Source organism: Balaenoptera musculus, chromosome 3 (assembly GCF_009873245.2).
Source record: "Balaenoptera musculus isolate JJ_BM4_2016_0621 chromosome 3, mBalMus1.pri.v3, whole genome shotgun sequence".
Lineage (NCBI taxonomy): Eukaryota > Metazoa > Chordata > Mammalia > Artiodactyla > Balaenopteridae > Balaenoptera > Balaenoptera musculus.
The window spans coordinates 27,525,053-27,547,114 of record NC_045787.1 but is presented as its reverse complement, the minus strand read 5'-3'; the positions used below and the strand labels follow the sequence as shown (position 1 = coordinate 27,547,114).

Below are 22,062 nucleotides of genomic sequence, written 5' to 3'. Positions count from 1 at the left end.
TTTTCTCTTTCTTTCTTTTTTTCTCCCTTTTCCTCTGAGCTGTGTGGCTGACAGGGTCTTGGTGCACCGGCCAGGTGTCAGGCCTGTGCCTCTGAGGTGGGAGAGCCACGTTCAGGATATTGGTCCACCAGAGACCTCCTGGCTCCACATAATATCAAATGGCAAAAGCTCTCCCAGAGATCTCCATCTCAACGCTAAGACCCACCTCCACTCAACAACCAGCAAGCTACAGTGCTGGACACCCTATGCCAAACAACTAGCAAGACAGGAACACAACGCCACCCACTAGCAGAGAGGCTGCCTAAAATCCTGATAAGGTCACAGACACCCCAAAATACACCACCAGACGCGGTCCTGCCCACCAGAAAGACAACATCCAGCCTCATCCACCAGAACAGGCACCAGTCCGTTCCACCAGAAACCCTACACAACCCACTGAACCAACCTTAGCCACTGGGGGCAGACACCAAAAACAACGGGAACTACGAACCTGCAGCCTGTGTAAAGGAGACCCCAAACACAATAAGTTGAGCAAAATGAGAAGACAGAGAAACACAGCAGATGAAGGAGCAAGGTAAAAACCCAACAGACCAAACAAATGAAGAGAAAATAGGCAGTCTACCTGAAAAAGAATTCAGAGTAATGATACTAAAGATGATGCAAAATCTTGAAAATAGAATGGAGAAAATACAAGAAACATTTAACAAGGACCTAGAAGAACTAAAGAGTACACAAACAATGATGAACAACACAATAAATGAAATTTAAAATTCTCTAGAAGGAATCAATAGCAGAATAACTGAGGCAGAAGAATGATAAGTGACCTGGAAGATAAAATAGTGGAAATAATTACTGCAGAGCAGAATGAAGAAAAAAGAATGAAAATAATTGAGGACAGTCTTAGAGACCTCTGGGAAAACATTAAACGCACCAACATTCGAATTATAGGGGTCCCAGAAGAAGAAGAGAAAAAGAAAGAGACTGAGAAAATATTTGAAGAGATAATAGTTGAAAACTTCCTTAACATGGGCAAGGAAACAGTCAATCAAATCCAGGAATGCAGAGAGTCCCATACAGGATAAATCCAAGGAGAAGCATGCCAAGACACATATTAATCAAACTTTCAAAAATTAAACACAAAGAAAAAATATGAAAAGCAGCAAGGGAAAAACAACAAATAATATACAAGGGAATCCCCATAAGGTTAACAGCTGATCTTTCAGAAGAAACTCTGCAAGCCAGAAGGGAGTGGCAAGACATATTTAAAGTGATGAAAGGGAAAAACCTACAACCAAGATTACTCTACCAAGCAAGGATCTCATTCAGATTCGATGGAGAAATTAAAACCTTTACAGGTAAGCAAAATCTAAGAGAACTCAGCACCACCAAACCAGCTTTACAACAAATGCTAAAAGAACTTCTCTAGGCAGGAAACACAAGAGAAGGAAAAGACTTACAGTAACAAACCCAAAACAATTAAGAAAATGGTAATAGGAACATACATATCGATAATTACCTTAAATGTAAATGGATTAAATGCTCCCACCAAAATACATAGACTGGCTGAATGGATACAAAAACAAGACCCATATATATGCTGTCTACACGAGACCCACTTCAGATGTAGGGACACATACAGACTGAAAGTGAGGGGATGGAAAAAGATATTCCATGCAAATGGAAATCAAAAGAAACCTGGAGTAGCAATTCTCATATCAGACGAAACAGACTTTAAAATAAACACTATTACAAGAGACAAAGAAGGATACTACATAATGATCAAGGGATCAATCCAAGAAGAAGATATAACAATTGTCAATATTTATGCACCCAACATTGGAGCACCTCAATACATAAGGCAAATGCTAACAGCCATAAAAGGGGAAATCAATAGTAACACAATCATAGTAGGGGACTTTAACACCCCACTTTCACCAATGGACAGATGATCCAAAATGAAAATAAATAAGGAAACACAAGCTTTAAATAATATATTAAACAAGATGGACTTAATTGATATTTATAGGACATTGCATCCAAAAACAACAGAATATACTTTCTTCTCAAGTGCTCATTGAACATTCTCCAGGATAGATCATATCTTGGGTCACAAATCAAGCCTTGGTCAATTTAAGAAAACTGAAATTGTATCAGGTATCTTTTCTGACCACAACACTATGAGACTAGATATCAGTTACAGGAAAAAGTCTGTAAAAAATACAAACACATGGAGGCTAAACAATATACTACTTAATAACCAAGAGATCACTGAAGAAATCAAAGAGGAGATCAAAAAATACCTAGAAACAAATGACAATGAAAACACGACGACCCAAAACCTATGGGATGCAGCAAAAGCAGTTCTAAGAGGGAAGTTTATAGCAATACAATCCTACCTCAAGAAACAAGAAAAATCTCAAATAAACGACCTAACCTTACACCTAAAGCAGTTAGAGAAAGAAAAACAAAAAAAAAAACCCTAAGGTTAGCAAAAGGAAAGAAATCATAAAGATCAGATCAGAAATAAATGAAAAAGAAATGAAGGAAACAATACCAAAGATCAATAAAACTAAAAGTTGGTTCTTTGAGAAGATAAACAAAATTGATAAACCATTAGCCAGACTCATCAAGAAAAAAAGGGAGAAGACTCAGACCAATATCACTGATGAATATAGATGCAAAAATCCTCAACAAAATACTAGCAAACAGAATCCAACAACACATTAAAAGGATCATACACCACGATCAAGTGGGATTTATCCCAGGGATGCAAGGATTCTTCAATATACGCAAATCAATCAATGTGATATACCATATTAACAAACTGAAGAATAAAAACCATATGATCAACTCAATAGATGCAGAAAAAGCTTTTGACAAAATTCAACACCCATTGATGATAAAAACTCTCCAGAAAGTGGGCATAGAGGGAACCTACCTCAACATAATAAAGGCCATATATGACAAACCCACAGCAAACATCATTCTCAATAGTGGAAAACTGAAAGTATTTCCTTTAAGATCAGGAACGAGACAAGGATGTCCACTCTCACCACTATTATTCAATATAGTTTTGGAAGTCCTAGCCACAGCAATCAGAGAAGAAAAAGAAATAAAAGGAATAAAGATTGAAAAAGAAGAAGTAAAACTGTCACTGTTTCCAGATGGCATGATACTATACTTAGATAATCTGAAAGATGCCACCAGAAAACTACTAGAGCTAATCAATGAATTTGGTAAAGTTGCAGGATACAAAATTAATGCACAGAAATCTCTTGCATTCCTATACACTAATGATGAAAAATCTGAAAGAGAAATTATGGAAACACTCCCATTTACCATTGCAACAAAAAGAATAAAATACCTAGGAATAAACCTACCTAGGGAGACAAAAGACCTGTATGCAGAAAATTATAAGACACTGATGAAAGAAATTAAAGATGATGCCAACAGATGGAGAGATATACCATGTTCTTGGATTGGAAGAATCAATATTGTGAAAATGACTATACTACCCAAAGCAATCTACAGATTCAATGCAATCCCTATCAAATTGCCAATGGCATTTTTTACGGAACTAGAACAAATCATCTTAAAATTTGTATGGAGACACAAAAGACCCCAGATAGCCAAAGCAGTCTTGAGGGAAAAAAACGGAGCTGGAGGAATCAGACTCCCTGACTTCAGACTATATTACAAAGCTACACTAATGAAGACAATATGGTACTGGCACAGAAACAGAAATATTGATCAACGGAACAGGATAGAAAGCCCAGAGATAAACACACACACCTATGGTCAACTAATGTATGACAAAGGAGGCAAGGATATGCAGTGGAGAAAAGACAGTCTCTTCAATAAGTGGTGCTGGGAAAACTGGACAGCTACATGTAAAAGAATGAAATTAGAACACTCCTTAACACCATACACAAAAATAAACTCACAATGGATTAGAGACCTAAATGTAAGGCCAGACACTATAAAACTCTTAGAGGAAAACATAGGAAGAACACTCTTTGACATAAATCACAGCAAGATCTTTTTTGATCCACCTCCTAGAGTAATGGAAGTAAAAACAAAAATAAACAAATGGGACCTAATGAAACTTCAAAGCTTTTGCAAAGCAAAGGAAACTACAAACAAGACGAAAAGACAACCCTCAGAATGGGAGAAAATATTTGCAAGTGAATCAATGGACAAAGGATTAATCTCCAAAATATATAAACAGCTCATGCAGCTCAATATTAAAAAAACAAACAACCCAATGCAAAAATGGGCAGAAGACCTAAATAGACATTTCTCCAAAGAAGACATACAGATGGCCAAGAAGCACATGAAAAGCTGCTCAGCATCAGTAAGTATTAGAGAAACGCAAATCAAAATTACAATGAGGTGTCACCTCACACCAGTCAGAATGGGCATCATCAGAAAATCTACGAACAACAAATGCTGGAGAGGGTGTGGAGAAAAGGGAACCCTCTTGCACTGTTGGTGGGAATGCAAATTGATACAGCCACTATGGAGAACAGTATGGAGGTTCCTTAAAAAACTAATAATAGAATTACCATATGACCCAGCAATCCCACTACTGGGCATATACACAGAGAAAACCATAATTCAAAAAGACACATGCGGGCTTCCCTAGTGGCGCAGTGGTTGAGAATCTGCCTGCCAATGCAGGGGACACGGGTTCGAGCCCTGGTCTGGGAAGATCCCACATGCCGTGGAGCAACTAGGCCCATGAGCCACAACTACTGAGCCTGCATGTCTGGAGCCTGTGCTCCGCAACAAGAGTGGCCGCGATAGTGAGAGGCCCGTGCACCGCGATGAAGAATGGCTCCCGCTTGCCACAACTAGAGAAAGCCCTCACACAGAAACGAAGACCCAACACAGCCAAAAATAAATAAATAAATAATTAAAAAAAAAAAAAAAGACACATGCACCCCAATGTTCATTGCAGCACTATTTACAATAGCCAGGACATGGAAGCAACCTAAATGCCCATCGACAGACGAATGGATAAAGAAGATGTGGTACATATATACAATGGAATATTACTCAGCCATAAAAAGGAATGAAATTGGGTCATTTGTAGAGACGTGGATGGATCTAGAGACTGTCATACAGAGTGAAGTAAGCCAGAAAGAGAAAAACAAATATCGTATATTAATGCATATATGTGGAACCTAGAACAATGGTACAGATGAACCGGTTTGCAGGGCAGAAATTGAGACACAGATGTAGAGAACAAATGTATGGACACCAAGGGGGGAAAGTGGCAAGAGGGTGGTGGTGGTGTGATGAATTGGGAGATTGGGATTGACATATATACACTAATATGTATACAATGGATAACTAATAAGAGCCTACTGTATAAAAAAAAAATTAAATTAAATTAAAAATTAAAAAAAAAAAAGAGTCATGTACCACAGTGTTCATTGCAGCTCTATTTACAATAGCCAGGACATGGAAGCAACCTAAGTGTACACTGACAGATGAATGGATAAAGAAGATGTGGCACATATATACAATGGAATATTACTCAGCCATAAAAAGAAACGAAATTGAGTTATTTGTAGTGAGGTGGATGGACCTAGAGTCTGTCATACAGAGTGAAGTAAGTCAGAAAGAGAAAAACAAATACCATATGCTAACACATATATATGGAATCTAAAAAAAAAAAAAAAAAAATGGTTCTGAAGAACCTAGGGGCAGGACAGGAATAAAGACGCAGACAGAGAGAATTGACTTGAGGATACGGGGAGGGGGAAGGGTAAGGTGGGACGAAGTGAGAGAGTGGCATGGACATATATACACTACCAAATGTAAAATGGATAGCTAGCTGGTGGGAAGCAGCCAGGTGGCACAGGGAGATCAGCTTGGTGCTTTGTGACCACCTAGAGGGGTGGGAGGGAGACGCAACAGGGAGGAGATGTGGGAACATATGTATATGTATAGCTGATTCACTTTGTTATCAAGCAGAAACTAACACACCATTGTAAGGCAATTATACTCCAATAAAGATGTTAAATATATATGTATGTATGTGTATATATATATATACATACACATATATATATATATAATCCTGACATGTATATATGTGTGTGTGTTTATATATGTGTGTATATACACATATATTTATATTTAAACATATAGAGAGAGAGAAAGAGAGAGAGAGAGATAACTGAATTGTTCATAGCAGTTATGTTTGGGTGGTGACATTACAATTGACTTTTATTTTCTTCATATATGTCTGTTCTTTCAAATTTCCAAAACAATGGGGAATATAATTTTTTAATGATAATAAAATAGCATTCATTTAGGTTTATCTTTCTAGAGTTAGCAAGACACAAAGAGAAGAACATGAGTAGTTCAAAGCTGCTTCTCACAGTTATTAGCTTTATGGGCAAACTCCAGGAGTCTTTATTTCCTTCCAAATAAAAGAAGGTTAAGAATACCTAAATTACAAGGTTGTTATGAAGATTAGATTAAAAATAATATGTAAAATTGCCTAACATATAGTAGATACACAATCAATATTTCTTCTCCCTCACCCCATGCCCCCATCTTTGTATTCCCAAGTTGAATTAAAAATATAAGTGTGTGTATAAAATTATTTTATATAAGGCATTCTGCAATAGTTACAATTTATTTTAAGCTGGAAGGTTTTTCCCTCCTCTGAAGATTAGAATTTTCAGTCAAAAGAATATATAAGGCATGTTATCTGATAATTCTTCACACACACACACATTTTTTTTTTGTCAGTCAGACCACTATTTCCCTTGACCGTAAGAGCAGAAGTTATAGAATGATAATGCCTTTCATCAAGAGCTTGTAGGGAGATAATCAGCCAAGTTGTCTGACCTGCCTGAACAATCTGGCCTCATTTTCCCCACTCTTCAAATGGGAAAAAGGATTTGCCCTTCCTAGATATTTGGTGGGTATCAGACATAACTCAGTGTGTCATAGAAGGTGAGCTAGGGATTCAGACGACCCAGTGCTGGCTCTCCTACCTATTAGTTCTGTCACCCTGAGCTACTTAATTTTTCCATGCCTTAATTTTCTTATCTGTAAATTAAAAAGAAAAATACCTACCTCATAGGCTTGTGGTCTAAGACTGAGTGAAATAAATTATGTAAAGCACTTAGAACAGTGTCTAGGATGTAGTTATACTTTAGTAAACGTTCCAACACTTAGAACAATGCATGTACAAAACAGGTCAACAGTGTGGAATGGATGAATGAAATATGCACTCAAATTTATTCTGAAAGAGGAACAAGGCTATCTTTCACACAAGCTCAAACACCTTAGTCACTGCCCCGTGTGACAGCAGTAGACATTCACTAGACTCTAATTTATGGGCCTGTGGACTTAATTCAGTATTTAACTCTGGACGTTCGGACATCTCCCTGCCATTTCCCGTTTGACTTCTAGATTCATGGCTTTTTAGAGGAGGCAGGCGTGACTCATGTCATTTCCTTACCGTTCCGTCACCTGCCCTACCATGCCAAGTGCTTACAGTTTTGGAAACAGATTGCTTTTAAGTATGTGAAGATATTTGAAAACTCTAGGGGATAGTAAACCTTTTATTATTCTTTTTTTCTTCTGATAATCTGATGGGGCCCACTCTCGTATCTAAATATTCTGATTCTCAGAGGATCCCTAACTCAACTGTGAAACAGTTAAGTCTCATTCCGGCTTGAACAAATTCCATGAACTTTGTTTCCATATGGAATACAACTTTCCCTTAAAATGCACGTGCTATGCATAACTCATGGACCTCCAATAAATTGTCTACATTAACTGTTCCTTCCTCATCTTTTAAGTTGTCATACTTGATGACAAAAGTAGGTGGCAATTCAGAAAAAAAATATAATTTTACAGTAAGTATGAGAGGCAGCACAAGGAAGGGCTAACAGTCTGTAAGTTCAGATCAAGTTCAGATCCAACACTTAAAGCTTATCACCTTGGGGCTTCCCTGGTGGCGCAGTGGTTAAGAATCTGCCTGCCAATGCAGGGGACACGGGTTCGATCCCTGGTCTGGGAAGATCCCACATGCCGCAGCACAACTAAGCCCATGCGCCACAACTACTGAGGCTGCGCTCTAGAGCCCACGAGCCACAACTACTGAGCCCACGTGCCACAACTACTGAAGCCCGCGCACCTAGAGTCCGTGCTCCGCAACAAGAGAAGCCACCGCAATGAGAAGCCGCGCACCACAACGAAGTGTAGCCCCCGCTCGCCGCAACTAGAGAAAGCCTGCGTGCAGCAACGAAGACCCAACGCAGCCAAAAATAAATAAATAAAATTTATATAGTAAAAAAAAAAAGCTTCACCTTGGACAGTTTGTTTAACCTCAGCTCAGTTTCTTTGCCCTCTCTCTAATGACATAATTGTTGCACCAACTACCTCAGTGGTGGCTGTGAGAATTAAATGGGACAGAGCACACGAAGCTTAGACCATGGTGTATGCGTTTGGCAAATATGAGCCTCTTTTACTATCATTTGAGTCTCTGGGTCTTTTGCTCTGAATATTTTTCTCCCTTTATATAGAGAGCACAAGACAATCATGTAATTCCAGGCCTTAGCCATAAAAGTCCAAGCTTGTCTAAGCCCAGATCTTACCTGCCCAAAGCAATTGTTAGGTCTTTCTCTGAGACCTGTAATCCACAAGCACCTCCCTTATATGATTTTTTCAGCTCCTTCATGTTTCTCTCTGACTTCTGCAGGTTGAAATAAGCCTCTCTGCCAGTGAAACAGTCAAGGAGAATGCCAGGTACACAAACCCCCCCCGACTGACCAGGGGCAGCAGTTAGTAAGCAAACAAAAGGGGCCCTTAGGAAAATGAAGCAGTATTTGAAAATGCACCCTTCCCTATGTTCTCTATTTTCCATCTATATATGTTGTCAAGAAGGGAGAATTCTTCAGAAAAGGAACAGGGCCCTGGGTGTCCTGTGGTATTGCAGCAATCCAGGGCTAGGATGGGTGGTGAGCGTTTGGAGTGAACGGAAACCGTAAATTACACTGGATTTCCTTAGAGGCATCTACTGTGTGACAACAATTATTCATTTCTCCCAAGTGGGTTTCTGTGAATGGTGAAAGAGAGGAACTAATTCTGCTGAAAGGGACTTTCTGGGTCATTTAGAAAGTCCAAGCAAAGCAGGTTTTTGGCGAGAGGCAAATAGCAGGAAAGAAAATCCCCTTAATTCCCAAATATCCTTCTATCCCACATTTTCAATAGCCCTCTACTAAGGGCATAAGAGAGGAAGGAAACACATCAGATTTTGCAAGTTGAGCATCAAGACCAAAAAAGTAGAGAGGGGGATGTGTAGAGAGGAGAGACTGGGGACACATGGGCTCAAAGAGGGCTTATGATTATTCATGAACATGAAAGACCCTGAACAGTTTTCAAGTGGAGATGGTGGTACCAAAAGGAGCTGTCAAAATCACAAGGTTTTTAAGGAGAGGCATATATAACAGTTCCCCTCCGGAAATATGGAGAACTATTTCTTTTGTCTATTTTGCTTGGCCTCTGGTTTCATGGGCAGTGTTCTCAACGGCATTTCAGAAAAACTAAAATGATCACGTGTACATTAAATCAGAGGTTTTTGGCTGTATGTTACAATCACCTGGGGCTTTTAAAAATCTCAGTGAACAGATGCACCCCAGACCTACTAAATCAAACTCTCTGGGGTGGGACCCAAATAGCAATAATTCTGAAAGCTCCCCCAGGGGATTACAATGCGCAGCCTACTTTGACAAACGGTGCTTTAAATGACCATTCATTTTCCATCTTCCTACATGGCCACCACCGCTATCACCTGCGTCCTCATTGCTAACACTGTCTTGAGCGCTCTACGAGGAGCAGGACAGGCTCCAAAAACTTCCAGCTGGCCAGGGGCTGTGTCCCCAGTGAGAACACTCCCATGGCTTAACTCAGAGCTCATATGAATAGACACAGGAGGAACATTCGTACTTTCTAGATGGACAGCAGAGGCTTGTGGAAGACCTGGATGTCAGAATGGAGCTACGAGCCCTTGGTTTCACCTCTCACCCTGTGTGAGACGACCCATGTGGCATGGGTGGCCCCTGGCCCTGATCTCCAGACCCCGCTGGGAAGGGAAGGATATCAGTTCTGTAGGAGCCAGGCCACCCCCACAGTGTAGTAGAGCATGACCAGAGTCTCCAGGATTTCCTTTTTCTCCTTGTCTGAGGTCGTGTTTCCCTTCCAGGTCATCAGTGTGTTCTTGGCAGATTCAGCATGTTTCTTGGCCTGAGGTGGGAGGCCTGGGGAAGTTTGAGGGTGGATGGCAAGATGAGAAACATTAAAAAGGTTTTTCAGTCAAAGACATTCCTGGGAGGGGGAAGGAGGGCAGTGTGGTTGTCATTTGGTCTTTAGTATTGGTTCCCCAAATTGGCAGTGCATTAGAATTATCTGGAATGCTTGTAAAGAATATAGGTTCCTGGCTCCCCCCATCCTGCCCCTCACCCCAGACGTGTTGAGTTGGAATCTCTAGAGGAATAGTGTCCGGGACTCTATATTTTGAATTAACTCCCCAAATGTTTCTTATGCAGCCATCCTGGCATTCGTCTATGGACTCGGTTTGGAAATCACTGATGGAGTCAGGAGTGGAAGCTGAGTATCCCATTCCCAATCCACTGCTAATGCCATGTGACCTTTTCAATCCACAAAGCTTCTCCATCCTCTAAATGTAAAATGATAACAAAATTATAGAAGCTGCCCTTTTACCAAACACATGGAGAGAGTCCAGGAATGAACTAGGTTATGCCACAGAGTGCTATGCTCCATTCGAGCTTTCTGGAAAAGGCATTCTATAAAGTCAAAGGGCTTATGAATACAATTACTTCCATCTGGGGATTTTTTTCAATCCAAGATGAACCTGGTGATACTAATTGGTCACACACACACACAGACACACACACACACACGCACAAAAGACCTAATTTCTAAATGCAGTGAGGCCCCTCTCTAGAGAAAGAAGACAAAGGGGATACCAAATCTCTGCTAGACAGAACATGGGGCATGTTTCCCCTCATCTTCTAACTAAAGGCTGGTATTCCTGGCACTTAACTTGAACTGCTATTAGTCCAGTTAACAGAGGGAGACTTGGGAGTATTCAGTTTACAGAACTCTTTCCTCATCTTCTAGCCTAGCTCATGTCTAGTGATCCCTGATGGGAAAGGGAAACTCTGGAGAAAAGAGGAAAGCCAGCAGAGAACACACAGGGGTTCTCCTCCACCCTACTGAGGACCGCCATGGCTGCTTCGGCTCTCCTCTCGGCAGCCCCCAGGGTCTGAGAAACACATTCACCCCTGCCACTCTGGGGAGGCCCCCTGTGCCTCTGATGCCCCCCTCACACCTCGGCCCTCAGTTTGCTCTCCCTCTGGCCCTTGGAGCCCGCTTTCACAGTACGGGTGCAGTCAGTGGCAACAGAGATAATTTGAAAGGACTTGCATTTGATGCCTACAGCCCTCATATGTTCCAGATGTGCAGGTCCTTAGTGACTTGCAGCAATGGGAACACAGTTTCTCTGCAAGAGCCCTAAAAGTGACCCAGAAGCCGAGAAGTCTTTGTGGAACGCTCGGAGATGCCTGTTCTGTAGGTCTCAACTGAAGAGAAGACTGGACTCTGTGGTGAAAGAGAGGGCTGCATCTCAAGCTACCAGATGACAGTGGTCCTCAAACTGCATGCAGCGTCACAGGTGCCCTGTTGAAATGCAGATTCCTGGGCCTCCAGTAGTTACGGTTCACGAGTTCTAAGGTGAGAGCCAAGGATTCAGATTTATGACAACTATCTTAGGTGATACTGATGTAGGCTGCCTGAGGACCACATTTGGAGAAACAGTGAGTTAGTAAAGCCTTTATACAGGAAGTGGGACTCATCTCCTTCCTGAACAGTAGGTAGGGTTTTGACTGATGGAGAAGAATGAGAACGGGTTTCCACTTGGAGTAAACAGCCTGAGGCCGTAAAGACAGAATAAGCATGTGTGTGTGTGCACGCACGAGCACACTCGTGCAGACGTGCACTGGTGGGGTGGGGTTGGGGGGTGCTGGAAGGCTGTAAGAAGACCAGTCTGCCTGAAGGGAGGTTTAAGTTGAAAGACACATAACGTATGAATTGGATGGAGAAAATGGAGTCTTGGGTGCCAAGTTGAGGAAGCTGGACTTGATCTGCTAGGTAATAGGGAGTCTTCATAGGTCTTGAGAAGGCAGCAGCAACAGAAAACTCTGCCAGGGAATCAGACCAAGACACCAAAGTAGGAAACCGAGAGTCTTTTTTATCAAATAGGGTACTTTCCACAACCATCTGGGCCCTTGGGAGTGTGTCAATAAGGAGTGCAGGAACCACATTTAGATGCTTCCCTGGGTCTACAGGAAGGAGAAAAGTGAAACTGGATGAGCCACTGAAAACCACCCCCAAATCAGCACAACATTGCTTCTGGGCTCCTAAAGAGAAAACAAATCCTAAAGTTGTTCTGAGGCTTTGCAAGGCTGTCCCCTCAGCTCCACACCCCAGCCCTAGGGACCCAGTGCGGGCTGTGAAATCCCCAAGAGGAACCCTTTTCCTCTAAACTCAGCAGCTAATTAATTATATAGTTCCCTGTCTCCCCTTCACCATGCCCTGCACTGTGGTCCTTCTGATGAAAAAGCTGAGCTGGTAACCAATGGGACTTAAGTAAACTGAACTAGGATCTTGATTTAAAACAGCTCATTCAACTTTAAAGTCAGCCCTAAGGAAAAAAATGACTCCTTTACTCTTCCCAGAATCCACTCTGGTCTCCAAAGTGGGGTGCGTGTACCCCTATGGGTATGCAAGATGCCATAAGGGTGTGGGGAAAAAATAAAAATTTCTCTGCTTTTAAAAACAATCTTTTTTGTTTTCTATTTTTATGAATATAATATTACATAATATTTAATACTATTGTACATAGTTCATAATAAATCCATATTTATGGAGAGTGCTCAAAACATTTTTTGTGAAAAGAGAGCTAATTCTCAAGAGTTTAGAGACCACTGCTCTAGACAAATGTTTTCTAAAGTTTTCAAGTATGAAAAAGCTCCTTTTTCATTAAAAAAAAAATCTGTGATAATATTTTTATAGCACTTCCTGCATGAGAAAATTCAGGATGACAAAGTATGATGAGTCAGAATCTAATATTTTGAAATGAATTTGCTTTTCACTAATTGCAAGAACACCCTCTTTTACGTAAAAATAATACTCTGCATATACGTGTCTGTGTAAGACTCATCTCCTCTCTCTCTAGAGGATGCGCGCAGATCGGTGACCTTGTTCCCTAACTCCAAGTCCCACCTCCCTGAATCCGATGTCTGTGCCAAGAGCACGTCATTTTCCTTTACTTGCCCTCCCCAGCCAGGGACACCAGCCTTCTCCCTGCACCAACAGGGCAGAAACTATAGAAGTAAAAATCAGGGTGGCAGCAAGACCTGCTTCTGGAGCCTGAGATTCAGAAATCACAAGGGCATATTAATGAACTGGAAAAGCGGTCCTGAGATTGTCCACCAAATGTATCGATCATTTTGCTTTAGTTTGGGGTAAGACTCCACCACTGATTTCTGTTACTCTGACTCAGGCCACAGAGAACCTTCTCGGAGCTACTCAGTCTTTGGAGGCTGCTGCTGTCACCTTTGACCATCACCTATATTTAAGAAGTTCTCGTGGTACAGTGATTAAGACAGCAGGGTCTTAAGGCCAGACTTCCAGGTACAGAAGCTGGCTTAGCCACTTACTACTTGAATGAGTTACTTAATCTATCTGTACATCAGTTTATTCACCTATAAGATGGCAATGAAAATACCTCCCACCTTGTACGGTTGTTGCAAGGATTAATTTAATTAATTTATGAAAAAGGATTAAATAGTGCCTGGCACACAGGAATGAAATGAGTTTAAATAAATATTAGCTGTTATCATCATCATTACGACCAGGGTCCATTCCCCTTAAGCAATTTATTATACTTGTCCTTATGTACTCTGGACATTCTTCACAAAGCTGCTTACAGAATCTCTATAAAAGGTTGCCTTCTCAAACGCACACTCACTTCAGATAGATACCAGGCTTCCTGCAGGTCAGATCAACTGCTTTTTATCATTCCCTGTTGTTCCTGTACCAGCTTTTTTACCAACTAGACAGAGAAGGTAGGGTTCATGACTTATGCTTCTTTTTCGAGATTTTTGCAACACTTAGAGCTCCAGATACCTGGAAGGTTCCCAGTAATAACAGGCTAACAAATTAATTCATTGCTTCATTAATAATAGGCAAAACCTCAGGAAACTGCTTGCCCATGTTACTGTCTTCTCCTTCCTGAACACGTGGAAACAGTGGTCACAAGGTGACCAGCCGCCTCCACCTGCCCTTTTCTCAACCACTAAAGCCCCAGGCTCGGGAGGGTTCTCGCCAGGTCAGCTGGTGACAGAGTTCCACTTCTAGTGTCCCTCACTCTGTTTCACCAACCATCAGCCTTTTACACTCTCTGTGTCACAAAAGGCCTTGCGTTTTTTTTGTTATTGACCCCTGAACCCCGCTGCATCGATTGCTCCATTTTTTAAAACCTTCAGACTCTCTATCTGGCTCCTTCTTCATCGCCTAAAATGTTCCCAGGTCTCCTCCTCTTATGAAATTAGCTTCAAATGACTTTTCTGCCTTCCCCAGCTACCCTCCTATTTCCCCTCATCCCTTTCACTATGCAGGCTGTAGCACACAGAGCCTAGGCTACCGGCCCACGCCTCCCCCTCGTCCCTGGGGTCCGGCTTCTGCTCCAACCCTTCTGCAGAAATGGTTCCCGTGAGGTCCGCAAGGGCGTCTTACTGAGTTAAGTGCGGTCGCAGTTTCTTGTATCCCCATCTCATGGTAGCATCAGACACCTCAGCTGCTTGGCTTCTCCTCTTGGCTCCCCAGGCACCGCTCTAACTCAGTTCTCCTTGATAAACCTTCTCCAATTGACTCTTTGCTCACTCGACCAGGGTCCTCTGTTCCCTTCCATTAATACGTCCATTCTCCAAGGGTCTGTCTTTCCATTTCTTCCTTTTCTTCTCTCTCCTCTCAGAAGTTTTATCAACTCCTATAACTTCAACCTTGGCCTTCATGCTTATAATTTTCCATTTCCCCTCCCTAGTTCTGGTCTCAAATATTCTTCCATGCTTATGATTCCCCTTCTCTCCCCCCAAGTTCTGGTCCCAACTTTCCAGCACCTAGTAAAAATATACTTGTGGATTTCTCTGTTGTAATTCAAAAGCAATATATCAAAAACCAGACCCACCATTCCTCTCCCACTTCGCTTCCTTTCCTGACCGGCTTATCTCTGATGATGGCACCTTCAGGGGCCTGAAACTTCATGGTCATTTTGGGGCCTCACTTTTCCTCAACCCCAAATCCAATGCCATGTCCTGCCAATTCTTCCTTCACAGCCTTTTTTTAACTATCATTTTTGAATAGGTAATACATTCCCATGGTTCGAAAGTTAAAATTATATGAAAAGGTAAATGTTGAGAGGTCTCACTTCGAATTCTATCCCCTTTCACAGGCAGCCTCTAGGTAACTTTTGTTTCTTTCTTGTGTTTCCTTCAGTGTTTCTTGATGTGAATATAAGCACATATTCTCATTTCTCTCCCCTCCTTCTTACCTGAAAAGAGGTATGTTACAAACACGGTCCTGCGTTGTGCGTTCTCTGTTGCCTAAAGATGTATCCAGGAGATCTTTCCCTAGTGGTAGATAAGTTTCCTCATGCCCTTTCTAAGGCTGTATATACCACATAGTGTGTATTAGTCCTTCAGTGACGAGTATACTTGGTTGTTTCCAATCTTCTAGTATCATAAACAATGCTGCAAAGAATAATATCATCCATTTAAGTGTGTATTCAGGAGAGTCCCAAAAGTGGGATTTCTGGCTTAAAAGGTAAAGGTATCTGTCCTTCATAGACTCTTAAATCCTTACCTTCTCACTCGTGCCCCCTGTCACCAGCCTGGTTTTACACCTAGATGTAAACAGCTAGATGAGATAGCTTCCATTCTAGCTATCATCGCTAGACTGACCTTTCCAAAAGCACACTTTGATTTACTCATCCCCCTGCTGTTAAATCTCTAATAGTCCTCCTTGTCTACCAAATAAATGACTAATTCCTCAGCCTGCCCAAAGTGCCCTCCTTTCCAGGTTCATCTGAGCGGTCCTCACCGTGTCTAGCCAGTGCTGCTGATTACTTTCCAAACACACGCTGCACTTTCCCACCTCCATGCGTCTGCCAGGCCTTGTTCTTCATCAGAAATGCCCACCCCTTCTTCTGCCTACCCAACCCTACTCATTTTTAAAGGGCCTTCTTGAATGGCACCTCTTCCTGAATCTATCACTTACTACCTTCAGTCAGAAATGATTTCACCCAGCGCCCCCCAAAGCCCTGTATTTAAACCAGTCACATGGCCTTCTGGTGCCTTCTATCGTAGCTGTCCGTAGGTAGCTCACCTTCCACACGAGGTTGTAAGTTCTCCAAAGGCAACGACTGTGCCTTCTGTCCCTTATAGTTCCCAGAGCCTTCGTCAAAGAATTTCACATATACAAGTGTCTCATTAAATACTTACTGGAAGACCATTTATCGAGAGAAATCAGCCTTCTGGCTTGACGCCCTTCCCCCAGTGCTGGAAAAGGCTCCCAGGGAAATGAGGCAGGCAGGTCTGCTGGCCATAAAGCATGCACATGTGCAGCGAGGCGTGAGCACACACAGACGCATACGTCCCGCCTACACGGGAGCCTGGCTCATAAATTCTGTCCATTTTACAGCAGTTGCAGGATTAATGACAACAAAACTAAGTGGAATTCAGCAAGCACTTCATCCCTCTTGAAGGTCTGTGATTTTTCAAAGCTTTCGTTGTTTTATTTGAAGGAGCACAGACTTCAAAAAAAGTTAAAGTGAAGAAAGTGGGTAAGGCCTATACCTGAAATAAGAGACCCTAGGCTATTCTCAAGGTACGGTCATAATCAAAACCTATTCTAGAAAAACTCTAGGCTAGGCCTCAGAAAGTCTGGGTTCAAGACTGAGTGCTGTTATATTATGTGGGCACTTCAGCTAATCAGGAAGTTGTTTTTCCCATCTAGAAAAAACAAACACACAAAAAGACCTTCCTTTACAGGAAAATTTTTTCCCCTCCAACCTACTACTCAAATGTGGTTCTCCATTCATGTGGCAGGAAGACCTGTGAATTAGGGAAAAGAGGGTGGTGTTCCCACCATCTTTTGTAATATAACCTGTTTACTTGTCTTGAGTTAGTTTGGAATGTCACTGGAAAAGCAAAACTCAAAGTCTACTGTGGTTATTCATAGAAAGGGTTGATTTCAGAAGATGAAGGCCAACCTCCTTCCACAGACCTACCATAGTAATCTCTCTAAAGAAAGGGAGGCCGTGTCTGCCTGCCCTCGGTTCAGACAAACATCCCTCTCAAACGCTTCTGGTACTTTCCTCTCAGGTTCAAGCTGCCATCACCTCAAGTCAGAATTTCAAAAATAGTTACCTGGGCTTCCCTGGTGGCGCAGTGGTTGAGAATCTGCCTGCCAATGCAGGGGACGCGGGTTCGAGTCCTGGTCTGGGAAGATCCCACATGCCGCGGAGCAACTAGGCCCGTGAGCCACAACTACTGAGCCTGCGTGTCTGGAGCCTGTGCTCCGCAACAAGAGAGGCCGCGACAGTGAGAGGCCCGCGCACCGCGATGAAGAGTGGCCCCCGCTTGCTGCAACTAGAGAAAGCCCTTGCACAGAAACGAAGACCCAACACAGCCAAAAATGAATAAATTAAATAAATAAATTTACCAAAGAAAAGAAAGAGAAGAATTTGCAAAAAATGAAAAAAAAAATAGTTACCTAAGTTGTCTCCCTGAATCTGGGCTCTCCCAGGGCCCAAGGAGTATACTTGTTGGTGCCAAACCAAGTGTCAATGACTTGCCAACTGACAAATCCATGGGTCTGTCTTCAGCCTTCTCCTCATTTGACCTCCCTCTGCCATCTGACCCTGCTGAAACCACACTGCACTTCTTTTTGAAACCCCTCCTCCGCCCTTGGCTTCCATGACTCGGCCCCTCCTGATCCTATCTCCTTGCTGGCTCCGCTTCTGCTACCCAATCCTAACGCTCTTGTCCTCCAGGCTTCTGTCCTCTGCTTTCCTTCCCTCGTTATTACCTTTACCTCTGCGATCCCTGTCACACTGCCCGCCTCACCCATGGACGTCCCCTCCTCCTGACAAGGTGTGAGCTGGGGACAGGATGGACCCTCCCCTGGGCATCCCCACCCCGACTGTGGTTCTGTGTGGGCTCAGTGTGGCCGGCCCCCCCAGACCCAGCCGGGGAAATCGAGTACCTCTCAGGGTCAGGTAGCCATAAGCCAGGGTGGCCAAAGCCTGTGCACATTTCCAGGGTTCTTCCCCAAAAATAATCCGAGAGGGCTTCCCTGGTGGCGCAGTGGTTGAGAATCTGCCTGCCAATGCAGGGGACACGGGTTCGAGCCCTGGTCTGGGAAGATCCCACATGCCACGGAGCAACTGGGCCCGTGAGCCACAATTACTGAGCCTGCGCGTCTGGAGCCTGTGCTCCGCAGCAAGAGAGGCCGCGATAGTGAGAGGCCCGTGCACCGCGATGAAGAGTGGCCCCCGCTTGCCACAACTAGAGAAAGCCCTCGCACAGAAACGAAGACCCAACACAGCCAAAAATAAATAAATAAATAAATAAATAAATAAATAAATAAACTCCAATCTCTAAAAAAAAAATAATTCGAGAAAGGATGACACAGCGAATCGTCTCCTTATTTGCTTGGGTATTCTGCAGAGAGCAAACAAGTCATTACACTTTTTGGAAAGGAGGAAAATCTCTAGCCTGTATCTTATCACTGGATTACAGGACTGCATCCACTGTCATCTTTTTCTCTCCTCCCCCCTTCCCATCCCACAGCCAATCCATCAAGTCCTCTTGGCTCCACCCTATTCCTAAGTCCTAAAGCTAAGCACTTCTCATTTCTGCCATGTGTACCTCGTCCAAGCCACCCTCATCTTTGACCTGGGTGACCACAGCCCCTCCTAATTGCCTCCACTCTTGCCCCCCATAGTCTGTCTACTTTCTACATCATAGCCAGAGTGGCTTCTCTTAACCTCTTTTTGTGAAAAACTTTAACAGCATACAAAAACAGCATGGAGAATGAGTCAGCTTCATCACTCCCAGGCAATCTGGTTTCATATCTATGCTCCTCATGCATCCACCCTCTCCCTCTACGATTTTGAAGCAAATCAAGGATATTAAGTCATTTCATATTTCATAAGTATCTCCAAAAGATACAGACTTAGAAATATAACCACAAAATCATTATCTCACCAAAATATTAATGATTCCTTACTATCAAATACCTAGTCTCATAAACCTAATAATTACCTCATAAATCTAATATTTCTTATACAGTTTAATTGTCCATACACTGAGATCAGTCTCCTGAGTCTCTTTTCATCCATGGGTTCCACCTCCATTTCTAATTCTTTTCACTGCAAATTATTTATTGAAGAAACTGAGTTATTTGGTTTATAGTGTTTCCCAAAAATGGAAATTTGGTTGAATCTTTATGGTGTCACTCAACATGTCCTTCCAGTCTCCATTCTGCCTTTATATTGGTGGTTGATTTAGAAGTTTGGTTAACTTTAGCTTTTTTTTTTTTAAGCAAAACTACTTCATATGTTCTACCATCAGAAGACACCTAACCTTGGGTTGTCTCTTTCTGATAAAAGCACACTACATGAATTAATCTATAAAAGACTATAAAACACTGATATCCTAATTCTATCATTCCCTCTTCATATGTTAGGTGGAATAACTTTATAAAAAGAAATCTCCTCTCATCTCCTTCTTAGTTACCCAATAGTACAGTTCATATCAGAAGGACAGGATACATGATTTAATCATTCTCTTTATTTATCAGCTTTCCAAATAGAGTTCATTCACTAGCATCCTCCAATAGTGACCAAATAGCTAGTTATTTATCATTCTTCTTCTTCTTAGTATTATTAATAAACATATCTGGATTTTTAAACAAATCTGATGTTCCTGAACACAGCAAACTAATTTCTAACTTGGGGCTTGTACACCTGTTGTTCCCCCAGCTTGGGACACTCTCACACATCGTTACCCTCTTGTGTCATTTTCATTGCATTCACCTCAGAGAGGCCTTCCTTGGCCACCTTACCTAAAACAGACTCTCACCCCATCACTTACTATCCCATTACCTATTTGACTTTTTTCTTCATGGCATTTACCTCTCTCTGATATTGCAGTAACTATTATTTTGCTTGTCTATGATCTGTCTCCCCAAATAGAAAATAAGTTCCTCAAGAACAGTTTATTCCTGGGGCTTCCCTGGTGGCGCAGTGGTTAAGAATCTGTCCGCCAATGCAGGGGACACAGGTTCGAGCCCTGGTCCGGGAAGATCCCACATGCCGCGGAGCAACTAAGCCCATGAGCCACAGCTACTGAGCCTGCGCTCTAGAGCCTGCGTGCCACAACTACTGAAGCCCACATGCCTAGAGCCTGTGCTCCACAACAAGAGAAGCCAGTGCAATGAGAAGCCTGCGCACCACAACAAAGAGTAGCCTCCGCTCTCCACAGCAATGAAGACCCAACACAGCCAAAAATAAATAAATAAATATAATAAATTTAATAAATAAATAAAAGAACAGCTTATTTCTCATGTTCACTGCTGTATGCTCCATGCAGAGAGGAGGCGCTCATTCAGTATTTGCTGAATAAATCATCTCTCTATTGGCAAAGATGAGGATGAGGCGGGGAGAGAGCCCCTGGCTCTGTGGAACTAATAGGCAGAGCTCTCTAAGAAATCAGAGAATTGCACCTTCAGGTCACAGATGTCAGTCACTTTACAAACACAGTCGTCAACTGGCTGCACTAATTGACAAAGTCAGGCATTTATTTCCTGGTGAGGCGAAAACGGCACTTCAAGGACTCACAAGCCTGGAGTTTCAACCCTCGTTCTAATGTTTACTGATTGTGATGTCTGGGGCAAGATCACCCTGAGTCCCAGCTTCCTTTTCTATTTGGAAATCTATACCATCTACCTCATGGAGTTACTGTAGGGAAAGTGAGTCAACATCAAAGTGATCCAAATCTGTTACGTGTTATCTGAATGTACCCATTTACAGAGTAACACACAGACAGAGTGGCCCAAGGACTGCTCCCTTCTGATCCCCGTGACCCTCGTCCCCCCACCCCATCTCCTTCCTAACCTGATGCTTCACCCCTCCCAGCTCAAACACACAGACGCAAACAGTGTTAGAGGGACATTTCCCCTCGTGTTTTAAAAACATCCATGCAGTCAGAATTTTGGAGAGTTCTGCATGGGCTGACCGCACAGTAAATACTAAGTTCTATTCTGAGGGAGAAGCATAACATCGTGAAAAATCACTGGAATGAGAGTCCGAAGCCTTGAGTTCTGTCCTGGCTCTGGACATTCTGTATTCATTCATCCCCACACTTCCTGCCCTGGGGAAACTGAGACAACCAGTATGGGCTCTAGAGGTCAATCCAGGGCTGTTGCTCCTGCCACCAATCTCCCTGCCCTTCAGGGCTGTGAGCACGGAGCTGGGCTAGATATAACTCCTAAATCTAAATCTTTGTCATTATCCAAACTGGTCAAGGAGCTGTCAAGTCTTTTTTTTTTTTTTTTTAATATTTATTTATTTGGTTGTGCTGGGTCTTAGTTGCAGCAGGCGGGCTCCTTAGTTGTGGCTTCTGAACTCTTAGTTGTGGCATGCATGTGGGATCTAGTTCCCGGACCAGGGATCAAACCCGGACCCCCTGCATTGGGAGCACAGAGTCTTAACCACTGCGCCACCAGGGAAGTCCCGAGGAGCTGTCAAGTCTTAAAAGCCCACACTTGCATTCCATGGCAGTTGGTACTTGTCTTTCCAGAAGTGATCATTCTAGCCTGGGTTCATGAAATACTATTAGATCCAGGTCAGGATGATGGTCCTTTGCAAGTTTCTGGGTAATTTAC

At 42.6% G+C, this 22,062-nt stretch overlaps 1 protein-coding gene across 1 annotated transcript in view; it reads right to left on the bottom strand.

The window, feature by feature from the left end:
* TTC23L (tetratricopeptide repeat domain 23 like) overlaps window positions 1-22,062 on the bottom strand; it is a 57,955-nt gene that overhangs the window by 30,500 nt on the left and 5,393 nt on the right. Inside the window, exons 5-8 of the mRNA XM_036846076.1 lie at window positions 18,796-18,836; window positions 18,379-18,461; window positions 10,133-10,289; window positions 8,628-8,753 (exon numbers count right to left, since the gene is read on the bottom strand). Of these exons, the coding sequence (XP_036701971.1) occupies window positions 8,628-8,753; window positions 10,133-10,289; window positions 18,379-18,461; window positions 18,796-18,836 (407 nt within the window). The remainder of the gene's footprint in view (window positions 1-8,627; window positions 8,754-10,132; window positions 10,290-18,378; window positions 18,462-18,795; window positions 18,837-22,062) is intronic.